Source organism: Lipotes vexillifer, unplaced genomic scaffold, assembly GCF_000442215.2.
Source record: "Lipotes vexillifer unplaced genomic scaffold, Lipotes_vexillifer_v1.1 scaffold1094, whole genome shotgun sequence".
Lineage (NCBI taxonomy): Eukaryota > Metazoa > Chordata > Mammalia > Artiodactyla > Lipotidae > Lipotes > Lipotes vexillifer.
Window position 1 is genome coordinate 3,317,691 of NW_006792775.1, and position 13,136 is coordinate 3,330,826.

Genomic DNA, 13,136 nt, shown 5'->3' on the forward strand with positions numbered 1-13,136 from the left:
AATGGGGAACCATAGAGTAAAAAAGACCCATGTCAACAGACACAACGTGTGGCTTGTGTTCAGCTCCTGATTCCAGCGAACCAGCTGTATACTTGGGGACAGTTACGAGACAGTCAGGGAAACTCCAGCCCGGTGGAGTACTTGGTGATATGAGGATTGAGAGTTACCTTGTAGGTGTGATCGTGGTATTGCGGCTGTGCTTTTAGTGTGAGACTTTGTCTTTTAACACAAAGCGGCCTGGATTGCTTTCAGGCAGGGCGAGAGGAGGCTGGGACTTGCGCCATGCGGGGAGCGGGGCAGTGGGGCGCATAGAGAGGCACTGGAACTGCTCCAGCCAGTGGGTGCTGGCGCTGGCTGACAGGGCCGCGGTGGTCCAGAATAATGGTCTCTCTGCTCTTGGTTATTTGTGGGACAATTTTCCATAATAAAAGACTGTAGAAATGAGCTTCCTTTTTAATTAATAGACTTTATTTTCTGATAGTTTTAATTTACAGGGAAAAAAATAGCGTGAAAAGTACAAGACTTCCCACATACTCCCTTTCCCCTCCCCACCTACCCATTTCCGTATTTTTAACATCTTGCTCTTGTGTGGTACACTCATTACAATTGACGAACCAATGCTGATATAATATTATACAATATTGATACATTATTATTAAGTGAAGTCCACAGTTTACATTAGGGTTCCCTCTTTGCATTGTACATTCTGTGGATTTGGACAAATGTATAATGTCACCTACCCCCCGTTTCAGTATCATACAGAATAATTTCATGGCTCTAAACCTCTCCTGTGCTCCACCTGTTCCTCCCTCCCTCCCCCCAACCCCTGGGAACCGCTGATCTTTCTATGGTCTCCCCAGTTTTGCTTTTTCCAATCATGTAGTTGGCATCATTCGATGTGTGTCCTTTTCAGATTGGCTTCTTTCACTTGGCAGGGTGCATTTAAGGTTCCCCCATGTCCTTCAGTGGCTTGACAGTCCATTTCTTTTTATCGCTGAATAACAGTCCCGTTGTCTGGATGTATCACAGTTTATCCACTCACCTACTGAAAGACATCTTGGTTGTGCTATAAACATCCACGTGCAGGGTTTTGTGTAGACACAGGTTTTCGCTTACTGGGGTGAACGATCACCAAGGAGCCTGATGGCTGAGTCACACGGTAACGGTATGTCTAGTTTTGTAAGAAACTGCCAAACTGTCTACCAAGTGGCTGTACCGTTTTAGCGCTTCCACCAGCAACGAATGAGAGTTCCTGTTGCTCCACGTCCTTGCCAGCGTTTGGTGTTGTCAGTGTTCTGGATTTTGGCTAGTCTAGTAGGTGCATAGTGGTATCTCACTGTTGTTTTAATTTGCATTTCCCTAATGACATAGGATATTGATCATCTGTATATCTTTTCTGGTGAGATACCCAGATCTTTTGCCCAATTTTTATTTGGGTTGTTTGTTTTCTCATTGTTTTAAGAGTTCTTTGTGTATTTTGGACGCTGGTCCTTTATCTGATACGTGTTTTGCAAAAATTCTCTCCCCATCTGTGGATTGTCTTCTCATTCTCTTGACAGTGTATTTTGCTGAGTAGTTTTTCATTTTAATGGACTGTTTAGTGCTTCTGGGGTTTTATCTAAGAAGTCATTGCTAAACTCAAGGTCACCTAGATTTTCTTTTACATTATCTTCCAGAAGTCTTATAACCTTGTGTTTTACCCTTTAGGTCTGTGACCCATTTGGGGTTAATTTTTGTGAAAGGTGTAAGGTCTGTGTCTAGTTTCTTTTTTTCTTTTTTTTTTTTTTTTTTTTTTTTGGTTTGGCTTTTTGTGATCCTTGATTCCTTATATTAGTATCTGTGCTTTTGAGTAATCAGGTTCGTCTTCCAGACTTCACAGGTTTGCTTTGGCAGAGACAGATCCTCATCAGTCAGTTCAATGTGGGTTTCAGGATGTATTTGTTTTTTTTTTTTTTTTTTTTTTTTTTTTTTTTTTTGGCATGTGGCTGTCCCATTGTTCCAGCACCATTGTTGAAAAGATTATCTTTTGTCCACTGAATTGCCTTTGCTCCTTTGTCAAAAGATCAGTTGCTGGATTTATTGGGTCTATTTCTGGGCTCTCTGTTCTGTTCCGCTGTGGGTCTATTTCTGGGCTCTCTGTTCTATTCCGCTGATCCGTTTGTCTATTCTTTCACCGATACTTGATCGGTGACGTTCTGTAGTAAGTCTGGAGGTCAGGCAGTGTCAGGCACCTGACTTTATGCGTCTTCAATACTGCATTAGCTATTTTGGGTCTTTTGCCTTTTTCCATATAAAGTTTAGGATCAGTTTGTCAGTATTCACAAAATAACTGGCTGGGATAGAAATCGGCTCTTTAGGGGTCTTCCTTAAATATGACACGGATCAAAGAATTAATATGAAAGAGAAAACCCGAAACAAACACACTGTGGAGGGAAAAAAGGAAACAGACTAAGCAGGGGGAGTTAAGATTATGAAAGAAGATATTGCATCCTTGCAATAAGGACAAAATGCTCTTTTTCAAACTAACAGAGAACAAAATAGGAGCTCTTGAAATTAAAAATATAGCAGATATGAACATTTTGATAGACAGATAAATAGACAGTGAAAGATAAATTGAAAAGAATCTCCCAGAAAGAGATGTGGAAAGTTGGAGGGGAAAGATAATTAGAGGGCCGGTCCAGAAAAGTCCACCATGTGCTAAATAAGTGTACCTCAAAGAGAAAATGAGGGACTTCTTTGGCTGTCCAGTGGTTAAAACTCCGTGCTTCCACTGCAGGGGGCGCTGGTTTGATCCCTGGTCGAGGAACTAAGACGCCGCATGCTGCGCAGTGAGGCCAAAATTTTTTGAGAGAGAGAGAGAGAGAGAGAGAGAGAGAGAGAGAGAGAGAGAGAGGGAATGAGAGAGAATGAAAGAAAAGAAATGTTCAGGAAATAACTGAAGGAAACTTTCTAGAATGGAGGAATGCAAGTTTCCTGATGGAAAGGGATTCATGAGTACCCAGTATAAGAGATGAAAACAGAGACACACCAAGGCATATCAGCAAATTTCAGAAAACCTGGACCAAGGGAAATATGTTCCTCCTCCGTCTAGCTGTTTCATCAATTTGAGACAGGGGCATTAAAATTTCCTACTATGTTTGCAGAGTTGCCTATTTCTTTAATTCTGTCAAATCTGGCTTCATTAATATTGAGGCTCTGTCATTAGCTGCATAAATGTTTATGACCATTACGTTCTCCTTATGAATGGCCTCTTGTATCATATTATGAAATATCCCATTTTATTTCTGGTAATGCTCTTTTCCTTGTCTATTTTTTCCCAGCTTCGTTGATACATAAATTACATACCATAAAATTTCAATCTCTTGAATTACACAGTCCAGTGGATTTTAATATATCCAAGGTTGTGCAACCATCACTAGTCTAATTCTGGAACACTCTGTCACTCCAGAAAGGAATCTCATGCCCATCAAGGGGCTCATTCCTCCAGCCCCCGTTTTGGCTACTGTGAATAATGCCCTTATGAACTTCTGTGTAAAGGTATTTTGTGTAAGCACATGTTTTCAGTTCTCTTGGGAGTATACTTGGGAGTGGAGTTTCCGGATCATAACTCCATGTTTAACTTTTTGCAAAGTGGATAAAGTCTATCATTGTCAGATATTAATACAGCCACTCCATCTATGGGAAATCCTTTTTCCATTGATTTACTTTCAATCTCAATCTCTCTGTGTCAAGTGCACAAACAGCATATTTAGGTCTTTTTTTTATTTTTTATTTTTTATTTTTTTTAATTTATTTATTTATTTTTGGCTGCATTGGGTCTTCGTTGCTCCATGTGGGCTTCTCATTGCGGTGGCTTCTCTTGTTGCAGAGCACGGGCTCTAGGCACGCAGGCTTCAGTAGCTGTGGCACACGGGCTCAGTAGTTGTGGCTTGCAGGCTCTAGAGCACAGGCTCAGTAGTTGTGGTGCATGGGCTTAGTTGCTCTGCGGCATGTGGGGTCTTCCCGGACCAGGGCTCGAACCCATGTCCCCTGCATTGGCAGGCAGACTCCCAACCACTGTGCCACCAGGGAAGCCCTAGGTCTTTTTTTTTTTTTAAATCTGTTTTTTTCGCTTCTGCTTTTTAACTGGAGCTTCATCCCATTAATTTAATTAATGACGCTGTTCAGCACCAGTTTGGTTTGTTTCTCTTCAGATATCCTCTGTTCTCCCTTTTCTGGTTTATTTTGGATTATCTGACTATTTTTAGAACTCCATTTTATCTGCTTTTAGCTGTAGTTCTTTGCATTCTCTTTCGTGGTGGCTCTAGGAGTACAGTACACACCCTTAACTCTTCCGTCCACTTGGAATTCACACTGCACACTTCACGCGAAGCATAAAAACTTGGCAGCCGTACAGGTGTATCTGCCTCACTCCTGCCTTCCTTTATGCTACATCCGTCTAAGGTATTGCATCTACTCACATTATAAACCCCACAAAACAAGAGCATTTCTGCCTAAGACAGTCGTATCTATTTTTTAAAGAGAATGAGAATAATCTTTTATATCTTGCCCAGGCATTTATCATTTCTCACATCCTTCATGCCTTCTAAAGATTCTTCACCATTTTCCTCCGGCTTACAGAACCTCCTTTAGCATTGTTTGACAGTACAGGTCTGCTGGCAGCGAATTCCCTTGGTCATCATTTATTCACAAAGGTCTTTGTTTTGCCTTCCTTCTTTATATTTTTCGTGGTTATAGAATTCTAGGTTGACGATTATTTTACTTCTCATTTTAAAATGCTGTTCCAGGCTCTCCTTGTCGCCGTGGTTTCTGATGTGAGGTCCACAATAGTTCAAATCACGGTTCCTGTGTAAGTAATATGTCCTTCTCTGGCTGCTTTAAGATTTCTCTGGCTTTCAGCAGATTGACTATAATGAGCCTAGGCATGATGTTCTTGGCATTTATCATACTTGGGAATCACTGAGCTTCTTGAATCTGTACATTAATGTCCCCTCACCTAACTGGGGAACTTTTCAGCCATCATGTTTTCTGACCCATTTTCTCTCTCTCTTCTGGGACTCTGGTTATTCTCCCCTTCTGGGCCTCTAATTATCATTATGTTAGACCTTCTGACATTGTCCCACAAGTCCTTAACACCGTGTTCACTTCTGAAAATCTTTTCTCTCTTCATATTGGGTAAGTCCTGTTTCTGTACTCAAGTTCACTGTTGGCGCTGTCATATCCATTCTGCTATTAAACCCATCCAGTGCTTTTTAAAATTTCAGATACTGTGTTTTTTTAGCTGTAACAAACATTTCTCATGTTTGGTTTTTTTTTTTTCCCTTTCCTGAGATTTCCTATTTTTCATGCATTAAGAGTATATTTTCTTTTACCCAGTTGAGTATTGTTACAACAGCTGCTTTAGAGTCCTCGTCTAATAATTCCAACACCTTGGTCACCTGTGGATTCATCAGGTAAGTTTGTATTGTATCCCGAATATTGTGAATGTTATGCTGTGGCAACTCTAGATTCTCTTACACTTCTTGCTTGAGTGCCCATGTTTTTGTTTTAGTTGACAACTACCTTGGTTAGACTCAAGCTGCAAACTGTCTAGCCTACTGTGGCAGCTGCTCAAATATCTATCAGTTCGGGGGTTTTAGCCTTATCTGCAAGCTATTTTGAGTTGGCCCTGTGCACACGTAGTTCAGATGTCAACCACAGACTTGTTTGTGTTGAGTTTACACACAGAACACGGAACTCCTCCTCTCTGGCTCTCTCCTCTCTGGAACTGCCCCCTCACTTTGGCAGCTGTGGACACAAAGGGCCCTGTCCTCTGATTCCTCAAACCAGAAAGGCTGCGGTTTCCACCAGAGCATCAGGTGGCTCAAACACACCACTCTGTGTCCATGGCCCAAAGCTTCCGATTTTCCACTCCCACCCAAAATCTGCCCACCTATGTGCATGTTCCAGAGCTTTCAGGGAACGGTTTTTGTTGGTTTGGGTTGGAGGATGAGGGACTATATATTCTGTCCAGACTTTACAGTTGTTACCTGCAGAAGAGTTAGTCTTAGGAGCTTACTTTACCTTTTACCTACCCTCCAACCTCACATTTTATACCCAGGCAAACTGCTCTTTAAGTGTGCAGGTAAAGCCGTTTTCAAATAGACAATGTCGGAAAAAAATCACCTCCCAAACTCCTTTTATTGGAAGACTACTGGAGAAGGTCCTCTACCAAAAATGAGCTTTTGAATCAAAGAAATACATACCTCTGGTCTAGGGTTCAGAAGATCCAACACAAGACAGAATCAGAAGGAATCCTGTGAGAGTTGACAGTAATGGGGGGGGACACGGGCCAAGAGAACACTGAACCCACACTGTTAGAGAAGCCTTCGTGAGTGATTTGTCCAAGAAGACGAACTTAACAAGACATCCAGTGTACCTGAAGATTTTGAAAACAGATTTACATAGTTAAGGAAGTGTTTGGACTTCAATTACTGTTAAGTACACAGAAAATTAAACCAGTCTGAAAACACCAGAGAATCACTTCACTCCAGGGAAAACAAAACGCACTGGAAAAGGCAACGTAATCATAGTATACCGTGTGGTTTACCTGTAGACAGATGTTAGATAGTCATGACGGAAACCCTGAATGTTGATCTGGTTAAAACTGCTATGTAACTATCGCCTGAGGAGGGAAGTCCTGGAAAACTGGTGGTACAGGGGATGAAGGAAAAGAGCTCAATTCGTAGTTCTCAGCCTCAGCTGAGGGTGACTTCGACCTCCCAGAGGACAACTGGCAATGGCTAGAGACATTCCTGGTTGTCACTTTGCGGGGGAGTGGATTGCTGGACCTGGTAGGTAGAACGCAGGGATGCTGCTAAACATCCTGCAATGCACAGCCGAACAAAGAGTTGATTGGTCCAAAACTGCAGTAGTGCCACAGCTGAGAATGCTGAGCTAGATCACCATTTTCAGTAGTGGTGTGTCAGCAGATGATACCTAAAATTAAAGCATCAAGTAGCAGCATGGTGAGAGATGCAGTGATGGATATAGAAAGAATTGGTTGAAGGCTTTGGGAATGAGAAGTGGGGCTAGGTGGTGAGGTCCTGTTGGCTTTGTAACAAGCCTTGTAGAATTCTGCCTCTTTAAACTATGTATGTGCACATACAAGCTTGATATTTCAAGTAACATTAGGTGGAATCAGAGAATTATTTAGGAAGATACGAAAGTGTGTAAAGGAGGCAGAAGTTCCCTGAACCCAGGTGGTGGCCAGGGTGGTATTCTTGCCCTCTGCCAGGATGTGGCCATGCTTTACTCCCTGCATAAATCGCACCATGTCTGTATGTAAGAATGATGCGACGGAGAGAATGGCACTCTCCCTTACAGGTGACTGGATCTGCTCCAAGGCTGTAATCTTCAGGACTTGGCTTATATGTGGTGGCTGATTAAGGCACACACCTCCTGGTGGCAGCATGCCAGAATTGTAGGCCCAGTGTGTGTGGGTGTGTGTGTGTGTGTGTGTGTGTGTGTGTGTGTGTGTGTGTTTGTTTTTGGGTTTTGGGTTTTGGGTTTTGGGTTTTGGTTTTTGAGGGACCATGAAAGTTCAGTGGGCAATTAAGGAAACAGCAAGCATTTCACTTACTCAGTCTCTGAGGTTCCTGTCACCACATGAGCAATTGGGAGCATCTGCTTTAAGGGATGGTAGCTGGCTCCACAGTCCCGTTCTGGTTAAACTGAAGTTCCAGTTTGTTTGTTAAAAGGCTGGGAAACTAAAGTGCAGCTCTGCTCTTTGCTCTTGCTCTCTGTCCCTCTGCGCTGGAAGGGGGATGGAGATGCACGTTCCCATCCCGCCTCGCTGGTCACGGGCTTTTTACTGATTCCAGGTTGAACTGTGCTGCTGGTGTTTCTGTGCCTTCTCGGAAGAGGGCATTCATATGCATCACAGCACAGCCACCTGACACCTCCACGCTGTCGCTGCTGAAGTGCCACCTGTGCAGCAGCAGCTGACCCACAGAAGCCCACGCAGCCGCAGCTCTGGCCTCGGTGTGCGTATTGCTCTGGGGGCCGGACTTCATCCAGAGCTTCTTTACTTGCAAAGCAGCGTGTGGACTTAAGTTGGGTGTGGCTGAGGGGAGATGAACGGGGGGAAAGAAGAGCACGAGGGGCCCACGGTCAGGGTGGGCTCCGTGGCAGGGGCTGCTACCCACTGTGGGCTTGAGAAGCTGCTCCTTCCGCCTGGAGCAGGTGTCGCGCTCGTCCTTGGGGGGGGGTCTTTGAGCCCCTCCCCATGCCTGCACTGACCCGTCACGAATAGCGCAGGGGCCCGCCCGTCGGCGGCCGGATGCGGTCCTCCTCTTGGTCCGCCCTCCTCGCACCGGGCTGGCCGCCGAGGCCTGACAGGTGGGCGGCCGGGGGCCGTCTGTGCTGCGGGCATCTCACCAGGGCCTCGGGCAGCTCCGTCCCACACAACCCACGTCGCCGCGTCCCGTGGTTCCAGACCTGACCGGGTCTCCCCACTCCTCCGGTCCAAGCAGCCCGCGCTCCCAGCCCGGGTTCTGCCCTCTCTGCTTCTGCCCCACCACCCTCCTCCCATCCCGAGTGACTGACGCCCCTGAAATGTCAATCTGCCGCATCCCTCTCACGCTCAAAACCTAAGGTCTCAGCTGGCACTCAAGGCCCCGCTGATTGGGCCTTGGGCCTCTCAGAACCCAGGCTCTTCTTCTATCCCCTCCTCCCCGCTGGGTTCACACTGCTCCGGCCCCCTGGCCATCTTGCTGTCCCACGAACGTGCCAGGCTCGTGCTCGCCTCAGCGCTCGGCCCTGGCTGCGCCGGCTGTCCGGTGCCCCATCACCGCAGCCCAATGCCTGTGCACAGCGCCTGCCCCTCTCTCTTGCCGGCCCTGCTTTCTCTGGTGGCACTCAGCACAGCTGAGATGACATTTGATCGTTGACTTCCGTGCCGTCCGACTCCCCCATGAGAATGTAAGCCCCCGGAGGGTGGGGACGGACCGTCCACCCCCTGTACCTCCTGGATTGAGTGGGCCCTCAGAGCAAGAGTGGTGGCTGGAATGAATGAATGAGCACCGCTGTCTCAGCGCACTTGTGGGAGGAGAGACGCAAAGGGAGGGAGACCCGTGTGCCTCGGATGGCGTGTCCCGGGTACCTGCGGTCTGGCTGAGCTTGGGCCCGTTGCTTCCACCCTGGCAAGCTCGGGGACAGCCGTCCCCTCTCCTGGCCCAACTCTCCACCGCCCTCTCCCTCCACCGAACTTCTTTACTTCCGGAATTCATCTGGCTCCCTAATCACACTCTTGAGAAAACTCAGTGAAAAGGAGAGCCGCTAGGAGTCACTGCAGAGACTGCGGCTGCTGCCCGGAATCAGGCACATCTCCCCCTCCTGAACTGCCCTCCCCCGGTTGCCAGCTGTCTGGTTTGCCCGTCCAGGCCTGAAGGGGTTCCCGGGCCCCGGGAGAGCCGGGGTGAAGCAGACTGAGCTGGCCTGGAAGAGGCCCGCAGAGGTGATCAGACCCGCTCGCCTGGGTCGTGGTCGTCAGGGCCGGGCACCTGGTGCGTCCGCTGGGGCCTGGTTACATGGGGCGCTGGATTTGTGAAGATTCACCAAACCTTGCTGACTCTTCTGTTTGTGGCTGCACTGAACTCTGACAGTTTTTAAGGGACCCACAGCAGGAGAAAGAAGTGCAGCAAAACGCGGACTGGCGATCGCAAGCCTGGGCAGAGTTTCAGGTGCTTATCAGTGCTCAACCATTAGGGCGGTTTTCTTTCCTCGAAGACAGCGCTTGGAGCCGCCATGGACCCCACCTCCTGTGGGTTCGCTCTCTGTGCCGCCCTCCGTGCCCGGCCCTCACACCAGGAGCTGGGGTCCGGACAGCAGGTGCCAGGGCCCACCTGGGAGGGGATGGGGGCTGGGCCATCAAGGGAGGCTCTCCCCGCTCCGAGCCCGGTCCGCCTTCCTCGCGGCAGCCCGCAGGGACGTTCACTCCCGGAAAGCGGCCCCGGCCGGTGACCAGCTCTGGGCTGCAGGAGGCCCGGCCTCACCCTCCAGGCCGCACGGCTTCTGCTCGGTTTCCCCGAAGGCACCTTCGCTCCCGCAGGGCCTGCCCACGTGTGCCCCGCTCCAGCCGGGCACTGGGATCCCGTTAGCTCACCGCCCTGCCCTCTCTCCCCACAGGTTAACAACGAGAATGTCGTGAAGGTCGGCCACCGGCAGGTGGTGAACATGATCCGCCAGGGAGGGAATCACCTCGTCCTCAAGGTGGTCACAGTGACCAGGAATCTCGACCCAGACGACACGGCCAGGAAGAAAGGTGCCCTCCCAGCCGCCAGCCCTGCCCGAAGGATGGGTGGGGGGCAGGGCTCTTTCCCCCCCATCCCCCTGTGCTCAGGCACTTGCGAGGTGTGCCCCATCTCCTGCCGCTGAGCGGGGGCGGGGAGGGGGGGGGGGGCCGTTCCCCCTGCCCCAGAGTAGGAAACAAGTCAGAAAGGGAGGTTAGGAGGGGACTCGGGCTTGCCCACAGGGAGTAGCGGGTGGCCTCAGGCCAGGGCTGTGCTCAGCAGGCAGGGGCCTGGGGGCTCCCGCTCCAAAACTGACCTGCATCGGTCACTGTGATGGCACGCAGCCTGGGCCCATGGAACGGAGAGGTCCTCGGGCCCACCCTCCTTCCCAAGGGAGGTCACAGCTGGGGGACACTGGGGCTGAGCAAGGCCTGCGGAGGGGCGCCGGGAGCAGGCCAGAGCCACTCCCCGGCAGGAAAGAGACTGGAGGAGCACGTCGGGACCTCCGGTATCTCAGCACTGCCGCGACCACTGCCAGCTTCCCCACCCTGGGGGAGGCCCCATCTCGGCCTTCCCAGCAGGTCCAGGGGCCCCACCTGCCGTCTGTTCTGGAAGGGGCAGGGGGCGGCGGCACTGGGGCCCGTCTCTCACCTCCCTCCCTCCCGTCTGCCCCCCCAAGCTCCTCCGCCCCCGAAGCGCGCCCCGACCACGGCCCTCACGCTGCGCTCCAAGTCCATGACCTCGGAGCTGGAGGAGCTCGGTGAGTGCCACGTCCGGGCCGCCCCAGCCCTGCGCCGTCGCCAGCACCCAGCACGCCGGCGGGCTGGCCCCGGCGAAGCCCCAGCCTCTGCATGGCCCTCTGCTTGCTCGCTCACCCCTCTCCTGGCCCCGACACCCAGAGAGGGGTCAGGAAACGCCCCAGTGCGCGGCGCTCCCACGCTGGCCCGCTGGGGCCCTGCCGGCTTCGGGGGTGGTTAGTAGTTTCGCCTAACCTCCTTTTGGTTCGTCTAACATTGTTTTGTTTTGAATTTTTGGGCCTCTCACTAGTGGATAAAGGTAAGCTGCCCCACTGTGGCCCCGCCCCCAAGCAGCCCCCCCCCCCCCCGCCCACGGGGCCCCCCGGCTCAGCCGCACCCACGATATGGTGTTCCCTGGGCAGGTCCCCTGCAGCCCATTGGGTTCTCGTTGTCATGCCCTGGCGTCTGGCATAGATAGCAGAGGGGTTGGCGGGCCTGGTGGGCTGCAGGCCAAGTGGAGGGAGTTCCTGGTGCCTTCTTGAAAGGACTGCAAAGGACAGAGAGGGCTGTGGCCATTGGACCCCACCACAGGGCCTGGGGAAGGATGTGCAGAGCAACGTGAGCCCTGGGTCTAGTGGCCATGTGGCTCATGAAGAGGGGTGACTCCGGGTGCTGGTGAAACGTCACACTGGGGTGTCACCATGGCGCCCAGGGACACCTCCAGGAGGACGTTGCTCTGACCACACGGGAGTGGGCGAGTGGACTGACGGCTTACTCCGCTGAGAGGGCTCGGTGGGCAGGGAGGGGCAGCATCTGTGAGCTCTGCCCAGGGCAGGTTACGGGGGCACAAAACAAACGAATCGTCAGGCCCAGCTGGTCCAGGGGCTGGGAGTCCGAGCATCCTCACTTGCTGTGGCTGCCACCTGGTCCCAGCCTTCACGGGGAGACCCTTTCCTTTGGCCCTTCCCTCCACAAAAGTACAGAGCAGCCCCTTCTCCCTTGCAGCTCCTTTGGGAGGGTCTCCCACACTCTGCCCTCCCCAGGCCCGGGCCGTCTCCCAGCGAGGGCCCCCTCACCTGTCACCGTGCCCTGGGTCTAGGATCTGCAGCTCAGCTGGAGGCCTAGGTCTTCTAGGAAAGGGCAGCACTGCTGTGGGGCCGCCCACCTCCACCCAGAGCCACGAGTTCGCCCAGAGCCCCCTTCCTCTGGCCCCTCCTTGCCCACACTTTGTCCAAACAAGACTCTCCAGGAAACGCCCCCTGAACCCCAGGCCTGGCCCAGCCCCCGACAGGGATGACAGTGTGAATCACCACCCGTGCTTCCCTAAAGCCAGGCAGCACGTGCCACGCGGGCTCCTCCAAGGCGCCTGTGGCGGGCTCCCCCCGGCAGGACCCGCGGGCAGGTCACCTTTAAGGGGGCGCAGCTCGGGGCGCTGCGAAGGTCCTTCCGAAGAGCTGCCTCGGCTCATGCGGCCAGTTTGGGGGGGCGGGTGCTGGGGGAGAGGAAAGCCCCGTGTCCCCGCGGGAAGCAGCTTCGCCAGAGACCGAGTCAGAAAAGGCCGGCCACCTGCCGGCAGGTCCCAGGAGAGCGTAGGCAGCGCATCCCTGCCCACCCGCGCGCGCCCCAGAGCCAGGGGTGCGCGCGGTGGGCAGTCGGCCGCCGCCGCGGGACTCACACCCCCTTTCTGTTTGCAAGCCTCCGTCCGGAAGAAGAAGGGTAAGAGGCGACCCGGCGTCTGTCCCGCCCCCGCCCCGCCCCCGCACGCACGCCTGTGGCCCTCAGCGTCGAGTCTAGAACGTGCCGTGACCTCCCTGTTCGGGGTCCTGTAGGGGGCCCAGCCCCTGGACGCATCCCGTTTCAGTCTGTCACACCTGCCCCGCCCCTCCCGTCTGTGGTGCCCCAGCGTGTTCCGCGTCTCCCCAAGTCGTGTCCACGTCATCGTAACTGTGGGGACCCCGCACCCTGTCACAGCTGGGCCTGCCCGGGTCGGGGTGGGGCAGGCAGCCTCCGTGGCTGCTGGCCAGGGTGCAGGCCAGCAGGGTCCCTGGCAAATGGACCCCTGAGCGCCCTCTGCCGTGGGTGGCGGCTGCCGCCTCCCTTCAGCGCCAGAAACCCGCCCCCACCCCCC

At 52.2% G+C, this 13,136-nt stretch overlaps 1 protein-coding gene across 1 annotated transcript in view; it reads left to right on the top strand.

Annotated features, from left to right (window-relative positions):
- The window catches only part of SHANK2 (SH3 and multiple ankyrin repeat domains 2), a 474,374-nt gene that overhangs the window by 438,607 nt on the left and 22,631 nt on the right, over positions 1-13,136 (top strand). The window contains exons 16-19 of the mRNA XM_007466013.1: positions 10,168-10,303; positions 10,951-11,031; positions 11,319-11,327; positions 12,704-12,724. Of these exons, the coding sequence (XP_007466075.1) occupies positions 10,168-10,303; positions 10,951-11,031; positions 11,319-11,327; positions 12,704-12,724 (247 nt within the window). The remainder of the gene's footprint in view (positions 1-10,167; positions 10,304-10,950; positions 11,032-11,318; positions 11,328-12,703; positions 12,725-13,136) is intronic.